Genomic DNA, 24,092 nt, shown 5'->3' on the forward strand with positions numbered 1-24,092 from the left:
ATAGCAATTGTAACACGTTCAATGGAGATCTTGATGATGTTAATCTCAATGCGTTATTATTTTCGAAGAATTTACATGTAGCTGAATTAAGGCTAAGTAAAATGCTTATTAGAGGTTTAACGAATCAGGTAATAAAATTGTTTTTCAAAATGAGACGTTGTAGCTGTATAACTTCCCCAAAATTGTGTGAACAAAGCCTGAACAGAAGTTGCGATAAGAAATAGTACAGACATAATTCAACACAGTGCTGAACTTTATCATCACACTAATGTTAGTTAAACTAGTGAATGTTTGTTGGGATGTGTCAGATGAGGAATCGATATCTGACCATCGCTACATCTACTTTGATCATTTGAATGTTACTTCGCAGACCTTGCGTTTTAGAAATCCTCGTTCGACAAACTGGGATCTTTACACTTTTGCGCTTAATGGAGAAGCGTCATTAACAGTATAATGAAAAAATAAATTTCCCCATACTAATTTGCATGCAAACTTGAAACGGCTTGTGCTAAATCAGTTTTAATCCAAATGAGCTCAAATTTTCAGAGGACATTCAGAACATGGTAAAGAATCAGAGCACTGTGGAGCATAATCGATTTTTTTAACCACCCTAATATCTACCCTTCTATAGAAACTCCTACCGACCTTCTATAGAAACTCCTACCGACTTGGATGATGCAGTTGATGCTACAACGTTGCACATCGTGGAAGCTTTCGAAGAAGCTTGCCCTTTACGTTCTGTAAAAACCTCAAGAGGAATCCCTTGGTGGAATTCCGATTTGGCTAAGCTAAGGAAGCAGTGCCGAAGGAGTTGGAACAGAGGCCATTCAGCAGGGACGGATTCTTTCAAGTTGGCTCACAAAGCTTACAAGAAGGCTCTACGATCTGCTGAACGATCCGGCTGGAAAAACCTTTGTGCAAATGTTTCCAATTTGAGTGAAGCCAGTCGATTGAATAAAATTCTTGCGAGATCCAAGGATTTCCAAGTTGGCGAAATTCGCAAGCCAAATGGCGACTACACTTATTTGATACGCACTTACCTGGATGTGTCGATAAATATAACATCTTCGGATGATCGTGATGTCTTTTCATGTAGCGATGGGTCTTAGGCTCAAGCACGTAGAATCATAACTACTGAATCGATTCAATGGGCACTTAACAGTTTTGCTCCCTACAAATCTCTAGGGAAGGATGGATGCTGTAACCGACAGTAAAAATGCCGACTGGCATTAAGAAAAAGTAAAACACGTGTTGCTTGTTCGTTTGCTCAAAAGTCAATGACAGTTTATTCTCTCTATTACTATAAGCCATTTTATTAGACAGATTCGAACAGCTGATCGAAATTTTGAGTGGACGGCTCGGTCTTTGTTTTGGTAAATTTGCATGTAAACCATCATCATTTCGTCATCATCATCATCATTTCATTTCATTTTCGCAAATGTTCCTTGTAAAATGTAAATATTAGTATTTGGTCTCCTGTCATTTGAGCTTTCTATAAAATGGCTTATTTAACTTCATATCAATGACAATCAATCGTGGTAGACAGTTCGTGAAATGTTCTTAAGGTAAAACATACACTTAAGGTATAACTCTAACACCTTTCCTCCCCTTAACAGAAACCGTGTCCTAACATACATGGAGTTTAACACAAATAGTTAGTAATGTTAGTCATATGGGTCCTCATAGGTTTTGGTGGCCTCCTAATTTTTGTGGATCTACTGGGTGTTTCATTTTTATCTTGGGCCAATTTGTCTACAATCTGGGTTCTTACAGTCGCTTCGCTCGGAACCTTTTTGACAATCACTCTCGAAGATGCGTTATTCTCTTCCAGGATTGGCTCTGTGGAACTATTGGAAGAATGGTAATCAGTTATTCGATAAGGTGCGACCTCACGTTGTTGAATACCGTTATTGCCAGCTAAAGTAGGATGACTGGAGTAAAGTGTCGCAGTATCTCGATGAGGTTTGTTGAACAACTCGTGCCAGGTGTCGGTTTCGGTGTCTTGCTTCAATGGTCCCGCTCTTATTTGATCCACGTGCCGCTTCCAGATTCGACCATCATCCAACTCGATCATATAGTGAAGCTTCCCCATCCGTTCATTCACCGTGCCGAATTGCCACTTTGAAAATCCCAGGAAGTCTCGTGCTGCTACTCTTTCATTCACCTGGAAACATCGCACATTCTCTTCACCTCTGCGAGTTGAATCATCCGAAACACTAGCAGGAACCAGCAAGTCTAGCCTGGATCTCATCTGTCTCCCATACACCAACATTGACGGCGACTTTCCAGTTGCTGGGCGTACTGTTCACCGATACACCATCAATACTTTATAGAGCTCGAACTGAACGTCCTTCTTATCGCATTTCAGTGCCTTCAATTTATCTTTAAAGGTCTGAACGAACCGTTCAGCTAGGCCGTTCGTGGCTGGGTGGTATGGAGCTCCCATTTTGTGCGTGATGTTATTGTGTTCCATGAAAACCTTGAATTGATCTGAGGCTTCAAAGGATGTGCCTAATGGCAATGACTGGTGCGTTCTCTTCAACTCCCACGGCTGCTCTCGAAGTTCTTTTCGACGTGGCCCCACTATACATACATCTCAAACAAGAAGCATTTTCTTGTACTTAGCGACTATGGGTACTCGGTTTTATGGAAGAGAATCCTGTAAACCGCAGTTTTACACACACTTCGTTGTTACCGCTTATGGTTAATTGGGACAAAATTTCCCTTGCTCCAAGTGATCTCAGACACGTTAGTAGTTTTCCTTATAGAACATTTTCAACACAATTCCCCTCGCGGGAGGGGTGGACATCTGACCATTTGGAGAGAAGTATGTCGGACCTCGAAGGTAGAGCAGGTGCAGGCGTCTATTCGCGTGATCTGAGATTGGAACAGTCACACTCACTGGGTACACACTGCACTGTCTTTCAAGCGGAAATATTTGCCATCATGTGTGGACTGCAATCTGCACTGCAGCAACGCATTATGGGCAAAGTAATATACTTTTGTTCAGATAGCATAGCAGCTATTAAAGCTCTCGCCTCGGTCAACTCAAGGTCGAAGTAAGTAATCGCATGTCGAACTCAAATTGAGGAACTGAATTCAGTTAATACTTTACACCTTATATGGGTACCTGGCCATTCTTCCATAGCTGGAAACGAATTGGCTGATGAGTTAGCTCGTAATGGAGCATCGCATGACTTTATTGGTCCTGAGCCAGCTATTCCAATATCCAAGTGTTGGGTGAAGCTTTTGATCAACTCTTGGGCTGTCACTCAGCACAAATGGCATTGGAGTAGTCTGGATTCATGTCATCAAACAAATTCGTACATCCGGGAGCCATCTCCGGTAGTAGCAAGCTATTTAGCTAATCTGTCTAACCAGAATTGCAGTGTCTTAGTCAAGGCCTTGAAAGGTCACTGCCGACTGAACTATCACATGGCAAATATTCAACGCGTTGAATCTTCTGTTTGTGATAGTTGTGAATCCGATTATAGAACTTCTTATCATCTAATATGTAATTGCCCAGTCTATGCACAATTGCGCTTCCAAATATTTAGTAAACACTTACTTAGTGAAATTGACTTCAGAAACCTGAACCTTCAGAGTATTTTGTTGTTCATAACTCGTTATGGTAAGGAGTTATAAGCTCTTGTACGCTTATGCGTTGTATGCCCTCTTCAAGGGCCCTTTTCCAAACATTCCCTTTGTTCTCCCATCCACATTCCTTTCCTTTTTGTTCACTTTCTTTTCCGTCAGGTGTGTGATGAAAAAGGCTGTGAAGGCGATGGCACAAATCTCCCAAATTGAGGTGAACGTGCCCCTGGAGCCGACGTTCTGATACCTGATAGGTACCACACATGTTTCGGAGAGCAGAACAAAGGGAATCGAAGCGACAATCTTTATCTAGTAACTAAAATATATTTTATCATTTGTTAACTCCATATCTTAACATCTTACACCATTTACAACTACGTCTGAATATTTTTTCAATTTGTCTTAAGCCCACATTATCACGAATAATTTTAATATTTTGATAAATGGTTTTCGGTTCGATTACCATATGGATGGGTGTTAAGGGTTGTTAAGTTTGGTTACCATAAAAAAGCGGACATTTTTGCGATCAAAATTTTTGCTGGAATCCATATCGTAGAGTTGATTTACAATTCATTTTTGCCATGCGAAACATTATATTGTACAGTGAAGTAAGATTTGGATCATATAAAAGAAAAATGGGAATCAAATGCACTACAACCTATATACACAGACAAACAGACGTAACACTAGAGAAATTACACTCTACCATGACTTCAACGATCAATTTGAATTTGATTTATGTCGCGTTTCACAACTAGAGGCGCTAGCGTCGTAATCCTTCGAGTTTGACATTTCACTCCAGCGCCTTCTGGTGACAATGTCATACGAAACATTGTTTCGTGTAACATGCTCACAAGATGGTGGTAGAGGAGTTGGGCGATGGATTTTTCAGGAAAATGTTCAAACTGTTACGTCTGTTTGTCTGGGCTATATATATAACTTCACTGTACAATATTTCACTTTAGACAAATTTGTAATTAAAATCTGATTGATAGATGATACGGAAAAAGCTCCGAACTGTATGATAGATGCATTTTTGGAAAATATACAAAAAATTGAGATCAGCTTCCAAATTTATAATTCAGAACCTTTTCCGTATCGTACGTCAATCAGATTTTAATTACAATTCGTCTAGAATTTATTATAAGCATTTTAAAACGATCTTCCTATTCTGTGCTGTAGGATCTGCCAAGTTAACACCGTCGTGTGTCTTCTTCTTATTTTACTTGGATTCGTCCATACCGTTGTAATATATGTATTGATTATATTTCTATTTCTTATTGGATTTCTCTGGTACAAATACAAAAAATAAAGCAATCTATTTTTTAAACGAAACATTTTTATTCTAGCATCAATTTTATAGGTATGAGCATAAAAAAAAAACATAAATATGGTGCTCGCAGTAAAAAATATAAGCCCGCGTGAAAAAAATATCCTGATATTTATAATGCATCATAAAGTATTGCAGACATGTTTCGTCTACAATTTAGCAACGTTTTCAACAATGAGCATCTAAACCCACAAGATGTTACCATCGCTGCAGAGAACGTTCCCTGTTTACAGAATTCCGAGCAGCCGATTGCTATCACCGAGGATATGGTAACTGCAGCTGGCAAGGAACTAAAATCGTCTACTGGGATGTGGATCCTACAATATTCCTTTGCTGATTCTGAAGTGCTGCTTGTTTCTCTTGCATTTCCGCTAACAAAAGTTTTAATCTGTCATTAACCACAGGAGTTTTCCCAGATTGCTGGAAGCATTCGTATGGTTTTCCTGTATTCAAGAAAGGCTGTAAGCAAACTGTATCTAATTATCGTGGTATATACGTGTTGAGCGCTACCTCGTAACTACTAGAGCTAATAGTACTTCATAAGCTAGTTCAGTGCTACGCGAATTATATTTCACCAGAACAGCATGGATTTATGCCTAAGCGCTCAACAACTACCAATTTGACTTGCTTCACCTCGTATTTGATACGCCAAATTGAAATAGGTCATCAGGTTGACGCCATCTACACGGATTTATCAGCGGCGTTTGATAAAATGAATCATGAAATTGCAGTTGCCAAGTTTGACAAACTTGGCATGAATGGTAACATGCTTATTTGGCTTCGCTCGTATCTAACCGGCCGCAGCATGTCTGTTAAAATCGGAGACCACGTTTCTTTACCGTTTTTAGTTGGGTCCGGTGTTCCTCAAGGCAGCCACCTCGGTCCATTCTTATTCCTGCTTTACATGAATGATGTGCATCTTGTTTTGAAGTGTCTAAAACTGTCATATGCCGATGATCTGAAGCTATATTTTGCGATAAAAGAGCCTAATGACGCTGCCTTTCTGCAACTACAACTGGAAACCTTTGCCGAATGGTGTCACATTAATCGAATGTCATTGAACGTCTCCAAATGTTCGATTATTTCGTTCGGACGCAAACACTCGCCCTACCATTTCGACTATGCAATTGGAGAGATACCGCTGAAGCGTGAATCAACAGTGAAAGACTTGGGAATACTCATCGATTCTAAATTAACCTTCAAGGACCACGTTTCGTATATTGTATCAAAAGCTTCATCGCAGCTAGGATTCTTGTTCCGTTTTGGAAAGCAGTTCAACGACGTATACTGTCTGAAGGCACTATATTGCTCCATTGTGCGTCCTATTTTGGAGTATTCGTCTGCCGTTTGGTCCCCATATTACCAGAATGAAATTCAACGAATTGAAGCTCTACAAAGGAAATTCATCCGCTTTGCACTGCGTCGCCTCAGGTGGAGGGACCCGCTTAATCTACCCAGTTATCCTAGTCGATGTAAGCTGATTAATCTGGATCTGCTTGAAGCGAGGCGGAACGTGGTAAAAGTCTGTTTTATCGGCGATTTGTTACAAGATCATATAGATTGTTCATCTCTGCTAAGTGCGTTGAACATAAACGCCCGTTGTCGCAATCTTCGCATGCACTCATTTTTTAGTATTCCCACCGCAAGAACCAACTATGGGTTACATGAACCGTTGCGTAGTATGTGCCGCTTGTTCAATACATGTTATTTTGTGTTCGATTTTAACGTGTCTAGGGAAACAAATAAGTGTAGTTTTAAACGTATTTTATGTTAGATTTATATATAGTGTAGTTCTGAAGTCATTGGGGTATAATTTTATCTGTTGGCCTAAATAAATAAATAAATAAATAAATAAATAAATAAATAAATAAATAAATCACATAGTTGTGCGCATCTTGGCGCAGTGATGAAACTGTTGACTTTTTGTGATGAAATCGTGACAGCAGGAATCTCCCCAATAAACATGTCGGCAGGAACATCCACTACTGAACAACATTATCCGCGGACGCGTACACGAAATTTATTTTAAACTATCAGACCCGACGAACTTCGTTTCGCCTAAAATTGATTTATTCTCCGATTAGTACTCGAGTTATGCAGAAATTTCTGGTTCATTTGTATGGGAGTCCATTTTTCCAGAAGGGGAAAAGTCGAAGTCGAAAATCGATTTTGAGCACCCCTCAATCATGTCCGATTTAGCTCAAATTTTGCATTGGGGAATATTTTTGGCTACGAAAACGTTTTCGGTGTTGAAATTCGATGAAAAAAAATTCACCGTTTGAAAAAAAAATAAAAAAAAGTCCAGAAAATGTTCTAAGAGAATTTTTTTTAATCTAATGTTAGATCTCGACGTTTTTTTAAGTCATTTGGCATCAAATTGGTATCTTCATGTAAGGGCCACGTGCCACAGCCTGATATGTGTAAGGATATAAACGGGAACCTTCTTACAAACGAGCGTGAGGTGATCCAAAGGTGGCGCCAGCACTACGAAGAGCACCTGAATGGCGATGTGGCAGATATCGGAGGCGGTATGGTAATGGACCTAGGAGCACGCACGCAGGACATACGACCTCCGGCTCCGAATCTCCAGGAAATCCATTAGGAGATCGGCCGGCTGAAAAACAACAAAGCCCCTGGAGTTGACCAACTACCAGGAGAGCTGTTTAAACACGGTGGTGAGGCACTGGCTAGAGCGCTGCACTGGGCAATTACCAAGGTTTGGGAGGATGAGGTTCTGCCGCAGGAGTGGATGGAAGGTGTCGTGTGCCCCATCTACAAAAAGGGCGATAAGCTGGATTGTAGCAACTACCACGCAATCACATTGCTGAACGCCGCCTACAAAATACTCTCCCAAATTTTATGCCGCCGACTAACACCAATTGCAAGATAGTTCTTGGCGCAGTAGCAGGCGGGATTTATGGGTGAACGCTTTACCACAGACCCGGTGTTCGCCGTACGTCAGGTATTGCAGAAATCCCGCGAATACAACGTGTCCACACATCATCTATTTGTCGACTTCAAAGCCGCATATGATACAATCGATCGGGACCAGCTATGGCAGCTAATGCACGAAAACGGATTTCCGGATAAACTGATACGGTTGATCAAGGCGACGATGGATCGGGTGATGTGCGTAGTTCGAGTTTCATGGGCATTCTCGAGTCCCTCCGAAACACACAGAGGGTTACGGTAAGGTGATGGTCTTTCGTGTCTGTTATTCAACATCGCTTTGGAGGGAGTAATACGAACGGCAGGGATTGACACGAGTGGTACGATTTTCACGAAGTCCGTCCAGTTATTTGGTTTCGCCGACGACATTGATATTATGGCACGTAACTTTGCGAGGATGGAGAAAACCTACATCAGAGTGAAAAGCGAAGCTCAACGGATTGGACTAGTCATCAACACGTCGAAGACGAAGTACATGATAGGAAGAGGCTCAAGAGAGGTCAATGTTAGCCACCCACCACGAGTTTCTATCGGTGGTGACGAAATCGAGATGGTAGAAGAATTTGTGTACTCGGGCTCACTGGTGACTGCCGAAAATGATACCAGCAGAGAAATTCGGAGACGCATCATGGCAGGAAATCGTACGTACTTTGGCCTCCGCAAAACGGGTAACGTTAAAACGTGGTGGAATTAAATGGAAAGTACTAAGCTCATCATAGATAGCTGAAGAAATTCCACTAAAAGAGCTTGAATATTGCCCGTTGCATCAATTTTTAGACTCCGGCGCAACTTCGTTTTGCTTTGAATTTTTAGCGTGCGCACCAATACATTCAAACTATCTTGGTAATTGTTTTTTTTTTTGTTATTTATCGGACACACGAGTTTTTACAAACAAACAGGAAACAGTGTTAATTCATTTGTGTGTGTGTGTGTGACACGGGGAAAATATTCACGCAAATAATTTTCGCGCAGAGGTTCAAATAAGGCGGAATCGGAAGAAAATGGAACACATGGAAAATAGAAGGCAGAAACTTTTTATCTTTTATTATACAAATTGCACTATTTCTTATGAAAATTCTACAATGAAAATGGTGGCAGCAAATACTGGCAACGCCAAAGATTGTCATTTGGTGCAAGCACGTTGCCTTTGAGAAAGATAACGTGCTTGCGACGAGCGGTGTCCCACCTCTGGCTCCACCAATGGCAGCATTTTGAAGGAACTATTGTTTCCATTCAACCTATTTTCTTGTATCTACGTCCTGATCACATAATGCTCGATGCCTGGTTTTCAACAAATAACGTGCAACTCTGAAAAGACATAAACAGAAATATCATGGAATGGCTAACACTTGTGTCAGGTAAACTTACGCAATCAGTACCAGATTTATCCCGAAAACTACACTCGTAACAAACAGATATGTCGACGGTTCATTGCCGATAGTTCTGTTGTAGATGGCAGTAAAAAGGAAAACTGATACCAGTGGGGTAATTGCTTTTACTGATAGATCCATAGAATAACTTTTTCCGACATCATCGGCTGGTAAAATACTGGAGAGAATGGACCGCACTGCAGCTCCGTCAACTCCTTTGAACACCATCAACGCCGTTAAGTACAACTGCCAACCATCACTGGCGAATCCTTTGATGAGATAGTCTCCAATCTGGTTCATAGTTGACAGAGCAAGAAGACTCATATCAGAAATATTGAATAGCTTCTTTAGTAGACCGATGCCGAACAGGTTCCCCAGCATGATGAATCCCAGCTCTGCGGACAGCCAGTATCCGTAAGATACGGCATCCCATGCAAACTGCCGTCTTGTATACAGGAAGAACAATTGACGGCCGGCGATGGCGAACTCTACTAAACCACCAATGGATATCAACAACCAAGTGATGGCTCGCTCATAATTTGGCTTTGGCTTAGTGAAAGTGCGAAGCATTTCCCGCACCAGATTGATATTGAAGATCGCTTTCAGTTTTTCCTTCGCCGAAACCTCGCTTTCAATTTTAATCGTTTCCTCAGTATATAGAGCCAAATATAGAGTACTGGCCAACATTGCTGCCGCTGAGAGAGAAAACATCGTCGTCGCTGGGACGGACCCAATCATATAGTTGCTGGCCAACAGTCCAACCAGAACGCCAAGCATCGTGATCCCTTGCAGAACGCCCATACGCAGGGTTCGGTTACTTTCGGTTGTCACATCGCTGATGTAGCTGAATATTCCTGCGTGAAACACCGAGTAACCTCCGGAGATCGCCACCGGAATGTTGGCCACCACGTACCACCACGGTGACAGGGCGTAGTACGAAGAGCAGTAGCATACCGTTGCGGTTAGAACCTGTGACAGCATGTAACCTGAAATGAATAGATAGTATGGAGGAATGATTGAACCATTTGCTTGTGAAATTGTATGAAAGATGGAAACGCCACGAAACGTTTTCCAGACCGGTTGTCCTCTATGGGTACAAGACCCGGTCAATGCTCTTGGAGGATCAGCGCGCATAGAATAGAGTTGTGCACCATACATGCATCTATGGCGGGGTGCAGGATGTCGGACAGCCGTCTGGAGGTGATTGAGCCACGAGTTTCATCAGCTATTGGGAGTATCTTTCATCACCATCACCATCATCCAAGAAGGCGATCAGGTGGAAAGAATTTTCGGATCTTCCGTAGACTTCGCGGTTAATGACCTGAGCTTGGTTTGAAATAAGCATTACGCTTCTACTTGATTGTAGATCTGACGACCTAAACTCAAGAACGTTTTGGATGGCCTCTAGTATATTGAAATGCAAAAAGATCGGTATGACGTTTCTTGGCATGTATCTGTTGCGAAGGGTTTTGATAGCTGCCGAAAACATTTTCGAGGCCGTTGTAACGTAGGTCTTACGAGCCTAACTTCAGAACATTTCGCGCATTCTAGAATGTCATTCTGGGGCACGCACTAAATATTTCAATAAGTCATTTGATTTCTTTGAACTGGGCAGTATGACTTGAGCTTGATTTGAAACAACCATTGCGCTTCTACTTGATTGTAGATCTGACGACCTGAACTCAAGAACGTTTTGTATGACCTGCAGTGTACTAAAGTGCAGAAAGATCGGTATAACGTTTCTTGGCAGGTATCCAAGGATCTGTTGGGAAGGTTTTTGATAGCTGCCTAAAACATTTTCAAGGCCGTTGTTGCGTAGGTCTTACAAGCCGAACTTTAGAACATTTCGAGCATTCTATAATGTTAGTATGGGGCACGCAGCAAAATTTCCAATAAGTCATTAGATTTCTTAGAACTGGGTAGGATGACCTGAGCTTGATTTGAAACAAGCATTGCGCTTCTACTTGATTGTTGATCTGACGACCTGAACTCAAGAACGTTTCCGATGGCCTCCAGTATATTGAAATGCAGAAAGATCGGTATAACGTTTCTTGGCAGGTATCCAAGGATCTGTTGGGAGAGGTTTTGATAGCTGCCGAATACATTTTCGAGGCCGTTGTAACGTAAGTCTTACGAGCCGAACTTTAGAACATTTCGCGCATTCTAGAATGTCACAATGGGACACGCAGATATTTTTCCCTCCTGTCTGGTTTATTTCGTGATCAGATTTTAAGAAATATGACCATAAATATTAGATCAGGGATATGACGACAGAACTTTATTGCACTTGATTACTGAAGTAATTTGGCCATCATTGCAAAAAATAAGAAAAAAACTCAGACATTTTCGATACTCATCAACACGGGGAGGGGTCTAGCGGGGCGGCACCTATGTCAAACGAAAGCGCTACCTTTGAGAAAAGCCCGGGGTCATGAAATTTGGCAACGCTTTACTGAGAACGAGCACTTTGAAGGAGGTGACTGTCGTCCCGGCCTTTTAAGGGTTATTGTACTGTGGAGGCCATTCTGGCCTTATTTTGAATAAATAATCCAAATGAATCCAAAGGAGAATGAGAAAATCTCTCACCTATTATGTCTGTATGCACTCTCGTTAGGTAGCATACCGTGAGAGACGTTTTTCGGTATTTGTTACGATAATGAACTGATAAGCCCCAATTGAGGGGGGCCCTGGTTCGGATGATGCATTTCAACTAGTTGTACACAGCTGTGCAGAAAAAATATTGTCCCCAATATAAAATGAGCGAGAACAACACGTTTTATCAAACCCCCTCAGTGGGGCCGCCTATCCGAATCATTTTTTTTCCAACTTGTATACAAGTGCGATAGTTTCGTTTTTATGGATGTTATGATTCAAAGAGGTTTTTGCCTCTATTTTATCGTTATCTATTGAGAACGATTTCTACAAACCCTGATAATAATTGGATGATTTATGAGCGCTTTGAGAACAATCCCTCAGTAACATGATGTCTCGCCAGTTATCGCTCTCAGTCCGATCTAACTTTTTCGGGAACTTTACTAAAACGCCCTTTATTAAAGTGGATTTTGACAGGAAGTCAGTTCTTTACTGGTCATGAGAAGTCAGTTCTTTACTATGAATAATTCAGGAACTAGACGGGCTCTCCAGGTTTTGGTCTCCAGGAAATCCAGAAGGAGATTAGCCGGTGGAAAATCAACAAAGCCCCTGACCAACTACCAGGAGAGCTATTTAAACACGGTGGTTATGCATTGGCTAGAGCTTTACACTGAGTAATTACCAAGGTTTGGGAAGATGAGGTTCTGACGCAGGAGTGGAAGGAAGGTGTCGTGTGCCCTATCTACAAAAAGGGTGATGCAGAAATCGCGAAGCAGCAAACAAGACGTGAGAGGCAGGAGTTACGAATGGCGCAGAGAGGACAGGATAAGCAGGAACCCACAGTGGATACCTTGGAGCTCAGAACAGAACAGGTGCCAACAGAACGACATCGGAAGAAAGCTTTTTGTACAAACTTAAAAAGATTGCGCAGCTACTTCGTGGTATCACCTAATCCTTCAGATTAGTTCTTCACCTACGTGGACGAATTCGAGGATTGGGACGACTTTGAGGAAAAACTACGGTTTAGGTTTGGGAATCCGAACCAGGATCAGGGGATTAGGCAGAAGATCCATGAACGTTAGCAACAAAGAGGAGAGTTGTTCAGCGCATTCCTGTCTGAAATCGAGCGATTGAACAAGATGAACTCTAAATTTCAGACGAGACGACGCATATATTTGCGTGTAAATATTTTCGACACATGGATGGTAGCTTTGCTACACTCTGGTTCCGGTATAAGTTTGGTAAACTCACTGGGGTGGGCCGAGAAATATGACCTCAGACTACAACCAACGCGTCACAGACTCTGTAGAGCAGACAACACCGAGTATCGATGATTAGGATATCTTGTTGAGGTATCAATTTCCTATCCCTGTATTTATCTGCGTTGCCCCTACCATATGCGCAGCCTCTGCTGTCAAAACAAGACCGCATGCACCGTTTGCGCATTTTCTGCGTGGCGCCAAGCCTGCCGCCATTTTATTATATTGAAAGTGATCGAACAATCAACACGTTGTGTATTTTTGCTCTGAATAAAGTTGTTGTTAGTTTTAACTTATAAAAACGAGTTGTGTTGTTTATTCCGGTTGATTGTCCCGTTTTCTCATTAGGTTATGGACTCAGTGAATCGCGAGTGGTAAATATCGAGAAAATGGAGAAGGAAGATTTTGTGCGCGTTCCGTTGTTCGATGGTTCTAATTATCCGGCGTGGAAGTACCGGATGCTGGTTGTGCTGGAGGAGCACGAGTTAACCGATTGCATCAGTCGGGAAATCGCGGATGTGAACGAACTGAAAATCGAAGTGACAGATTCTGCTGCTGTCCAGGCGGACAAGAAGAAGCAGCTCGAATCTAGGAAGAAGAAAGATCGGCGTTGTAAATCATTACTAGTTTCTCGGATTTACGACAATCAGCTGGAGTATGTGCAAGATCAGCCGACGCCGAAAGCAATTTGGTCGGCACTTCAAAGAGTGTTTGAGCGAAAAAGCATAGCAAGCCGGTTGCAGCTTAAGAGGAAGATGCTGACACTACGGCACGAGGGAGGAAGATTGCAAGAACATTTCCTTATTTTCGACAAGCTCGTGCGTGAGTATAAAAGCACCGGAGCTCAAATCGACGATTTGGATGTTGTTTGTCATCTGCTGCTGACATTGGGATCGGCGTTCGCAACTGTTGTGACAGCGTTGGAAACCATGCCGGAAGAAAATTTAACGATTGAGTTTGTTAAGTGTCGGCTGCTTGATGAGGAGATCAAGCAGAAAAGCGGTGGTGATGAATGTGGCCTGCCGGCTGGTGAATCGGCAGCTTTTTCTGGAGCAAGTAGGAAAACAACAGGCCAACAGCAGAAGAAAAAGTTCAAGTGTTTTGGTTGCCATAAAGAAGGACACAAGTTGTCGTCGTGCCCTGAGAGAAAAGGTAAGGGATCGAAGAAGAATAGTGTTTACTATGGAGAAGAAGAAAATGGTGTGTGTTTTGTCGCTGCAAAGAAATCTTCGAATAGTGAAGTTGGCTGGATCATCGATTCCGGTTCATCGGAGCACTTGACAAACGACAAGAGTTTATTCAAGCAGCTGATGCCGATGAAGAATCCGGTACAGATCGCAGTGGCGAAGGAAGGTGAATGCATTGTCGCAAAGCAGCATGGTGAGGTAAAACTTTTCTCCACCGTAAATGGTAAGTCGATCCCGATTACTTTGAAAAACGTTCTATACATTCCCGAAGCAAGAATAAATCTTCTATCAGTGAGAAAAATGGAGATAGCTGGCTTGAAAGTGCTGTTCGCGGATGGTAAAGTGCAAATCGAGAATATTGTTGCGATAGGTAATCGTCGGGGAAAGTTATACGAATTGAACTTGTACCGTGAAAGTATACATGAGGATTTGTCGTACTATTCGTGTGGACGAATACAGAAAGAGCTAGAAATCTGGCATCGACGGTACGGTCATTTGAGTGGAAAGAACCTAAAGCAGTTATTGTGTAACGAAATGGTGATCGGCATGAAAGCAAAAATTGATGGAAAATCCGCGGGCGAAATCGTTTGTGAGCCTTGTATCGTCGGTAAGCAGTCGCGAAAATCGTTTTCGGTAGGTGAAGGACGACGATCGACGCGTGTGTTAGAACTCATTCATTCCGACGTTTGTGGGCCTGTGACACCGGTGGGTATCAATGGCGAGAAATATTTCGTGACGTTTATCGACGATTGGAGTCGGTTTACGGTCGTATGCTTGATCAGTTCGAAGGATCAAGTCGTGGATGTTTTCCGAGAATATGAAGCCATAGTATCAGCGAAGTTTGGAAGAAACATTTCTCGTTTTCGGTGTGACAACGGTTCGGAATACAAGAACCGAGCGTTCCTGCAGTTTTGCAAACAGAAAGGCGTGCAGATAGAGTGGACAGTTCCGTATACGCCGGAACAAAACGGTACCAGTGAGCGTATGAACAGAACACTTGTGGAAAAGGCGAGATCCATGTTGCAGGATGCTGTTGTGAGCAAAGAGCTGTGGGGTCCTGCTGTTCAGACTGCGGCATTTTTAGCAAATCGCAGTCCAGCGAATGCTATCGATTCACGGAAGACACCTTTTGAGTTGTGGGAAGGCAGGAAGCCTAATGTGGAAAAACTTCGTGTGTTTGGATCGAATGTTTTTGTGCACATACCGAAGGAGCTAAGGAAGAAGCTTGATGGAAAATCTTGGAAGGGTATGTTCATTGGATATTCGCTTAATGGTTATCGTGTTCTGGATCCAAGGCGAAAGAAAATCGTAGTGGCACGAGATGTGATTTTTGTCGAAGAAAAAGACAAGTGTGATGGATTTGTAAGCACTTCTCGTGATTGTGAAGTTTTCCAATTTCCTGTATGTTCTGAAGGATCCGAGTGCAGTGAAAAAGAAAAGGATCCGAAGAGTGATACCGAAGATGAAGAAGATCATAATGTTTCGGAAGATGATGGAGATGACGAAGGAGGATACGAAAGTTGTGCCGATGAGACGCTTCGAGAAACAGAATGATCAGGCAGAAGCAATCGGAGCCAAACGACCACAACGAAATCGAAGTGCCCCCTTATGGCATCACGATTATGACATGAACATCACCGGATATGCCTTGAATGCCTCGAGTTATGTGGACAATTTACCTAGTTCACTACGAGAGTTACGAAAACGAGCTGATTGGCCAAAATGGGAAGCAGCTGTTAGAGAAGAAATCGATGCATTGGAACGGAATCATACTTGGAAGTTGGTCAAGCTACCTGAAGGGCGAACACCGATATCGTGCAAATGGGTGTTCCGCGTGAAACAAAGTGATGATGGGGAGCCATGTCGCTACAAGGCTAGGCTTGTGGCAAGAGGTTTCAATCAGCGACAAGGTTTTGACTACACCGAAACCTATTCCCCGGTGGCGAAGTTAGATACGCTTCGCATAGTTTTGGCCATCGCAAATCAAGAGAAGATGATGATACACCAAATGGACGTAAAATCAGCTTTCTTGAACGGTTCGATAACGGAAGAGATTTATATGACTCAACCGGAAGGCTACGAGAAAGAAAAGCATTTAGTTTGTAAACTAAATAAATCGCTCTATGAACTGAAGCAGGCGTCAAGAGCCTGGAATACACGTTTCCATAGTTTCGTGGAGAGGCTTGGATTTCAACGAAGTGCTAGTGATCAGTGTCTATACATTAAAGGTACTGGAGAAAGCAAATTGTTTTTGGTACTGTACGTAGATGACGTATTGCTAATTGGTCGACATTTGAAGTCAATTCAAGCAGTTAAGAAGTGTTTGTCGACGGAGTTCGAAATGACAGATGTGGGGGAAGTAAACTGTTTTCTTGGTATGAAAATCGAACGAAACGTGGAGCAAAGGGTTCTGCGCATCACTCAGCGTTATTTTCTCGAAGGATTGTTGAAGCGATTCAACATGAGTGATTGTAAATCGGTATCAACACCGATGGAATGCAGATTGCGTCTGAAAAAAGGAGAAGAATCAAAGCGAACGGATAAACCGTATCGAGAACTTGTTGGGTGTTTGATGTACGTTACATTAACCTCCCGACCTGACTTATGTGCCGCTGTAAATTATTTCAGCCAATTCCAGAGTTGCCCTACAGAAGAACACTGGGTGCATCTTAAGCGTATACTTCGGTATATACGTGGTACTATTAACCTTGGACTGGAGTTTTGCGGGAATGATAAAGCACCGTCTATGGAGGCATACTCCGATGCAGATTGGGGAAATGATGTGCTAGATCGTCGGTCGTTGACAGGATTTGTTTTTCGTGTTCATGGATGCACCGTGAGCTGGTTAACAAGGAAGCAACCAACTGTTTCGTTATCATCGACTGAGGCGGAGCTGATTGCCTTATGTGTTACTGTGTGCCATGGAATCTATATGACTCGATTGTTAAGGGAGCTAGGACTGCAGCTGAATGATCCAATAGTATACTTTGAGGACAACCAGTCAACCATTCGCATTGTGGAGGACGAACGGGATATTGGACGATTGAAACACATAGATGTAAAATATCGTTTTGTGCGGGATCTTATTCAGCGAGGGCAAGTAGAAGTGCGATATGTTCCAAGTGCAAATCAACTTGCAGACGTTATGACAAAAGGATTACCAGCCAAGACATTTTTGCTTCATCGTACAAATTTGGGAATGACAGAAATTGAGCGAGGGTGTTGAGGTATCAATTTCCTATCCCTGTATTTATCTGCGTTGCCCCTACCATATGCGCAGCCTCTGCTGTCAAAACAAGACCGCATGCACCGTTTGCGCATCTTCTGCGTGGCGCCAAGCCTGCCGCCATTTTATTATATTGAAAGTGATCGAACAATCAACACGTTGTGTATTTTTGCTCTGAATAAAGTTATTGTTAGTTTTAACTTATAAAAACGAGTTGTGTTGTTTATTCCGGTTGATTGTCCCGTTTTCTCATTATATCTTAACATCCTTTACACCTACAAAAACGTAACCAAAGTAGTACCAACCGTGCACGGCCGTGGTGGTTCCACAGATCTCCAAATGCATTCTAGCTTACAATTTCTGACGCAGTTGTGGCATTACTCCGATGGATAATTTGGGTAACGTGTCAGAGCAAATGGGTTAACTTACCGAGGCAGAAGAAACAATTGCTTTCATACTGGAGCCAGGAGTATAGCTTTCTAAGATGGTGTCTACAGGCTAGACGTGGCGGCCTTCGATATCCCAGAGGATAAACAGGAACCCAAAGTGGAGACCTTGAGACAGAACATGAGCTGGCCAACCGAGAGCGACAAGAGTTAATTAACGGAAAAATTAGGTTTTGTCTTGACTCACGTAGGCTGAACAGTATGACTGTGAAAGACAGCTATCCGATCAGGAAATACTTTTCCATAATTGATTTGAAGGACGCGTACTTCCAGGTGCCGCTGAAGAAGGAATGCCGGAACTATACGGAGCTGAAATCAGTGTTAACATCGGCGCCAATTCTGTCAAATCCGGACTTCAACGAATCTTTCAACATAGAATGTGACGCATCGGATATAGTGGTAGAAGCGGCCTTTATCCAGGATACTGGCGACGATAAGTGGCTTATTTCAACAAAAACCTCAGCAGGACACAAAAAGTGTACTCATGTGTGGAGAAAGAGTGTTTGGGGTGCTGATGGGAATAGATAACTTCCGCCACTGCGTAGAAGGACTGCGTTTCAATGTGGTCACGGACGCACGTAGCCTCCTGTGGTTGTTTACCATTGGAGTGGAATCCTGGAACTGCAAAATCCTGCGATGGGCGCTGAAGACATTCAGCGCGAATATCGGCAAGGAATAACATTATTGGCGATTGTTTATCTCGACCCGTAAACCTCCTAGAGTTATTAGTACAAGATGACGAATATAAAGAACACGTTAAAAGCATTCTGAGCAAACCGGATAAACACACTGCTGTTTATCGTGTCACTGATGGGAACATTTTTCGATACATAACGAGCAAAAACCGAAACGAGGACAACCGATTACGATGGAAACTGGTTCCACAAGAAATGGAACGAGACGAAATTATAAAGAAAGAATATGAAATTGCACATTTCGATGTCGAGAAAACGTTTCAGGTCCTCATCGTTATTGGTTGCCCGAAATGGCCAAAAACGTAAGAAAGTTCTGTCAGGAATGCTTGAAGCGTCAAACTTCCAAAGTGTCAAACATCAACGCAACGTTCATTGAATACTCTTGGCAATTCGTAACGCTTGATTACGTCGGTTCTCTTCCAGCGTCCGGTAAAGGAAGGCACACGTGCCTACTCATCGCAACAGACGTCTTCAGCAAGTTTGTTTTAGCGCAGGCCTTCGTGAAGCGAAAGCTAACTCCTTGGTCGATTTTGTCAAGAAAATGATCTTCTTGCTCTTCGGAGTACCAGAGGTAATGTTTACCGACAACGGTACTCAGTTTACCTCGAAGATTTTCCGCGATCTTCTAGCCTATTATGGTCTTATTCATTGGAGGTCCTTCGTAGCTTAGTAAGGAAAGCACCTGTCTAGTGTACTGGGGTCGTGGGATCACACCCCACCGAAGGGGCGGTTACCCTCCAATACCTTTTCCGAACTAAATCTATCACATGTTGTGCATATGCATAATCGAGTTTCAGACATGTTTATTTATTTAAATGATGCTGGGCCATTAGGCTGAATGTCTCCTTCTCACTCTATTCCGTCTAATGACCATTCGGCTCAATGATAATTTGGCCTAGTGACCTTTAGCCTAAAGACCTTTGGTCCTACACATTACGACATCACTAGAAACTATTGATTTACCGATTGATGAAATGGCGATGACGGGTCTCCGCCCAAATTTGTCCGACCATGGACCGAGAAACAACGCCACCACAGCGGGAACAACCGAAGTCAGTAGCACAATACTCATCGTCACGGCAGCCGCGTAAGGCTGAACTTCCTCCTCGAGGTAAATCGCCAGCGTTTCATTGTTGGCCGCTCCCGTCTGCTTCATTACCGAACACGTTTCTTCATCGCCCTCGGCAAGCGTTGCTACACATGTTTGATACACTATTTGATTGGCCAGAACGATCTCTGTTGTACAGGTGAGACAAGAAATTGTTTATCACTACACGTGTCAACAACGGTCTCTAAATTCAAATGTTTCACCCGAAAGGCTCCACCCAAAACTATGCACGAATGTGACTGGCTCAACGGTGACATTACGAAACCACTCCCTGTGGGAACTTTTCCGAGCTTCATCCTTGCGTAAAAGCGGACTATCCTCTTTCGAATTTCCCGTCAGTTCCATTGCAACTACTCAGTTGCAACTGACGACGAGATGCGCGGCTCAACCAAGAAACATTGAGTCATTCAAGATGATGACATCAGGCATCCACCGGACCGGACTGGATGCGAATCGAATATTTACAAATTCTCTGCGTTCTCTGTTTTGCTGAAAATATTAAATCAATCAAACAGCCGATAGCGAAGCATCAGACCAGGGGCAGAGCTTTCCTTTGTTTGAGATAGAGAATTGTGCGGATCAAGGAGCACGCGTGCGTTCCGCGGGACTGTCACGATTATTCAACAGGCATATGTGCAATTTGTAAACATGAATCTTCGATCTTGATAACTAACTTTAGAGATTCTGTGACACTACCGGTCGAGTTCCACTATCTCAGTCGCCATTGCCACGAATGGGCGAATGATTTAAAATCCCAAGTCCTGATTTTTTAAATGAATAACACAGAAGTTAAAACGGAAAAGAAATAAAGACAGGCAAAGGTGGAAAGATGTTAAAATAAGGAGGAAAAAAGATCAGAATAAAGTAAAATGAGAACAAATTAGAAAGAAAGTCATAATCGGATTGAAAACGTAAAATAAAAGATGGAAAACTCAATAAAGAATTGGAGATAGGTAAAAATAAATTAGGAATGCTTTCTCTTAGTATTTGATGTACGATGTCAGAAGCAGCTAGAATTATATTGACGAACGCCTCAGCACGCGTCCAATTACCAATATAGCTGATTGTATTGTTCCATTAAACGGCGTCACAAGGTGAAGCGCAAAATTTCACGTTTAATTGCATCGGTGCGCCAAATGCTGATAATACGAAAGATGATTATGCCGAGTGTTGACCTCACTATAGAGCAGTGTTCGGATGACTTTATTTATACATTGAATATTTGAAAAACAAAATGCTCTGCCAGTTTCGCCCAATGCAGATGTCAACAATCAAAATGTCGTTAACCGCAAAAGTATTTGTTTTGAAAATAATAACACTACGCCCTTTGCTAAAACATTTTGTTTTTCAGTAAAATTAAAATAGATTCGAATCAGAAGGTTGTAAGGTATTATTTTAATGCTTAATTAATTCATTGCATTCAAAAAACGGTTTGTTTACATTTTGCACATTCGCCCTAATCGCAAATTGCTCCGGACTTTAGTGCTGTGACAGTTTTATTTGATAATTAATTAACTCGCATGATAACCTTCCTCCCCTCTGGCAGTTATTATGAATTAATATTAGAGTGGTTCAAAATTCAATTTCGTTTAAAAACGTCTCTTTTTTGTATCTGGACTTTGATTTCACCAACAGCTACAACAATTAATTGAGATGCGGCTTTCATTTTCAAGGTTTCGTTGGGTTGTTAATAGTGAGATAGCAACATAGAATTAGTGTCCAACAGAATTAGCGCCGAGCCGATACATGACATTTTCTGAAGAATTCTCTGTACGGAAGCACCTCAACTGCGATGCACGATTTTTTTTCGTTACGATCTAAATAAAACACTCAAAAACTATTGATTTTAGGTATATGGTTTACCACAGAAGTTTTTTCGTATCGCATGATTTGATAAACATAGTTAGATGAATAATCCCCCTAAGTGTTAAAAGCGAGTTGGAAAAAAAATCACAGAAAATTAAAATAAGATAGACACATGGTATGCACAGCAAAGTTATTGCTTCAACTCCCTAAGCAAACTCCGAATAAAGCTTTCCCTTTTTCAACATGATTTATTTTATTTTTTTCTTGTTTTTGCCTGTTTTCCAGCTACACCCTTCTTCTTCATTCCGCCGCGTTTCTTCTTCCTCTGCTTCCTCCGTCTTCTTTTCTCAAGAACCCTTCGCCATCCCCGTTGTATAATGCGAGCAGCGTGCGCAATCCTGAATACTGCAACCTGCTCTTCGGTCAGTTCTGTTTCGAACGCATCAATAATGGCTAGCAGTTCGTTGTATTTCTCCTCCTGCGGATCGTACACGGTTTCCTTCCACTCTTCAAATTTACTTACTTCTTCTTCCAACGCTTCCAGCTCTTTCATTGGTTCTCCAACAAATTTGTCGTACTTCTTCACCCACAACTGCAACTGCACGGTCAATTTGGTGATTTTTCGTCGCTTCTGGTCGTGTTCGTGAACCAGCTCGCGATACCCGCCTATACTTTCCAAATCTAAAACTTTTTTAGACGTTTGATCCTGGAGATCGGCAAATTTTGAATCTCCGGCATGCTTCAGCTCAATCAGTTGCAGTTGTGACTCTTCAATGATATTTTCTATCTCCCGAGAGCTACGGTCGGTCAATGCAATAATATCAAGTTTCGTTTCTTCAACGACGCTTTGGATTAAATGATTTTTGCCTCGCAAGTTACGAGTTTTAGATTTGCAGGCTAAAATATTGGTGATCCATTGAAGGTTTTCATCTTGAGTGCGTTTACGTTTGTAGGGAATCAGAGGTTCTTGCTTGGGTGGTTGCATGCGACGTAGGCTACGAACAGCCAGCAAAATATTTAGATATTTATCTGGAATCTAGAATATTTGTGAAGTTTACGTTTAATAATGAAACATACTCGAATACCTCGTATTGCTCAAAAGCCAAATTTGTTTTCAATGCCCTCAAATACTCCACTAAGTCTATGGGCTCCAATCTGGCAAGATTGTTGATTTCGTGCCGTGTTTGAACTATACCCATGAGACTAAAGAATATGTTGATATTTTCTTCCAGCTCATCAACGATCAAGTCAATCCATTCTTTTTGCCTACGAAAATCAAAGCTTTGACCATTTTCATGGTCGCCCGTTCCAATGAGATCTGACATCCACCTTCAAGTCAAAAGAAAAATACGATCCATTGTCATAACATTTTTAAGGGTAAAATTGTATTCACCTGAAATCCGACATGTTTGCTGTATCTACTAGAAGTTTGACATAGTATGGTAAATAATCATGGCCCACTTTTTGCTTACTTATGATTTTCTTAGATTTTCTGGGATCTTTCGCTCGGGTGTCCGACAGTGTCAAAAGAGATGTTCAACGGTATAAGAGAATTACTATGTCTGAAACTCGATTTGTGCAATTTTACAACATGTGAAAGATTTAGTTCAAAAAATGTATTGGAGGGTAACCACTTGCTTCGGTGGGGTTTGATCCCACGAAAACAGTACGCTCGACAGGTGCTTTCCTTACTAAGCTACGAAGGACCTCCATCGTCCTCCGCAGCTCAGAAGGCTACTTATGAGATCAAATTTCGAACACCAGGCACATAGCCGAACGTTCTCAATATATTTTTAAAACTCTATTACATGGCTAATACCCGGAACATATGTATGTAATTAACTTCGATTGTACTGAACTCGAGTAACGATCTCTTTCCTGGGTTATGCGGTCGGGATGGGATCTGCCGACCATACTGGTACGATCACACAACTCTACTTCATTGAGCGCAATTGCCGATGAAGCTGAGAGTGGAGGCCACACATAACTAAATACTCATTCTACTCGATTGGCATTGCACAAAAACAATACGTGTGAAAGGGTTGGTTTTAAAAATAGATTTCGAGAGTTCGGTGGGGTAGCCCCGACGCATTTTATGAAAAAAATGCATTTTTTTATAGGTAACATCGAAAAAAATTGTTTGTCGGAAAAAAAATCGATGGAGCCCATCCATTTTATATTTTTTTACATTTAACTTAGGAACTTAATTTTATGGTAACACTTTTGTACGGCATATTTTAGGTCTATATATTATTCACTGATTCTTTAAATGCCCTGAAATGATGATTTTTTCTATATATTTTTCTCTATTAATGCATCCAAAATGGGTATCCAGAATAATGCCTTTGAAACTAGATACGCATAGAAAGATGGACAATTTGCTAAAAATAGCAACCTTCTATCTCTGTTCGTATAAAAGTTACTCACAATTCAATGTAGATTGAAAAAAAGACGTTTTGCAATTCCGGATCATAATACCTGGTTTTACAGTTCATGTTTACGCGAAGAAACGCCTACTTTTCCATACCAA

At 41.9% G+C, this 24,092-nt stretch overlaps 3 protein-coding genes across 3 annotated transcripts in view; 1 reads left to right on the forward strand and 2 right to left on the reverse strand.

Annotated features, from left to right (window-relative positions):
- Positions 1-24,092, forward strand: part of LOC134207910 (uncharacterized) — a 71,651-nt gene that overhangs the window by 10,249 nt on the left and 37,310 nt on the right. The window lies entirely within an intron of this gene.
- LOC134207900 (probable peptidoglycan muropeptide transporter SLC46) lies at positions 8,905-20,152 on the reverse strand. The gene is made up of 4 exons (XM_062683941.1): positions 19,960-20,152; positions 19,612-19,884; positions 9,242-10,229; positions 8,905-9,181 (listed from the first exon to the last, which is right to left on the reverse strand). The coding sequence occupies exons 1-4, from the start codon at positions 20,099-20,101 to the stop codon at positions 9,112-9,114; spliced, it is 1,473 nt and encodes a 490-aa protein (XP_062539925.1). The 5' UTR covers positions 20,102-20,152; the 3' UTR covers positions 8,905-9,111.
- On the reverse strand, positions 21,638-23,039 carry LOC134207905 (uncharacterized). Its single transcript, XM_062683954.1, has 3 exons — positions 22,956-23,039; positions 22,648-22,891; positions 21,638-22,598 (listed from the first exon to the last, which is right to left on the reverse strand). The coding sequence occupies exons 1-3, from the start codon at positions 22,967-22,969 to the stop codon at positions 21,816-21,818; spliced, it is 1,041 nt and encodes a 346-aa protein (XP_062539938.1). The 5' UTR covers positions 22,970-23,039; the 3' UTR covers positions 21,638-21,815.

The sequence above is a fragment of the Armigeres subalbatus genome, chromosome 1, assembly GCF_024139115.2.
Source record: "Armigeres subalbatus isolate Guangzhou_Male chromosome 1, GZ_Asu_2, whole genome shotgun sequence".
Lineage (NCBI taxonomy): Eukaryota > Metazoa > Arthropoda > Insecta > Diptera > Culicidae > Armigeres > Armigeres subalbatus.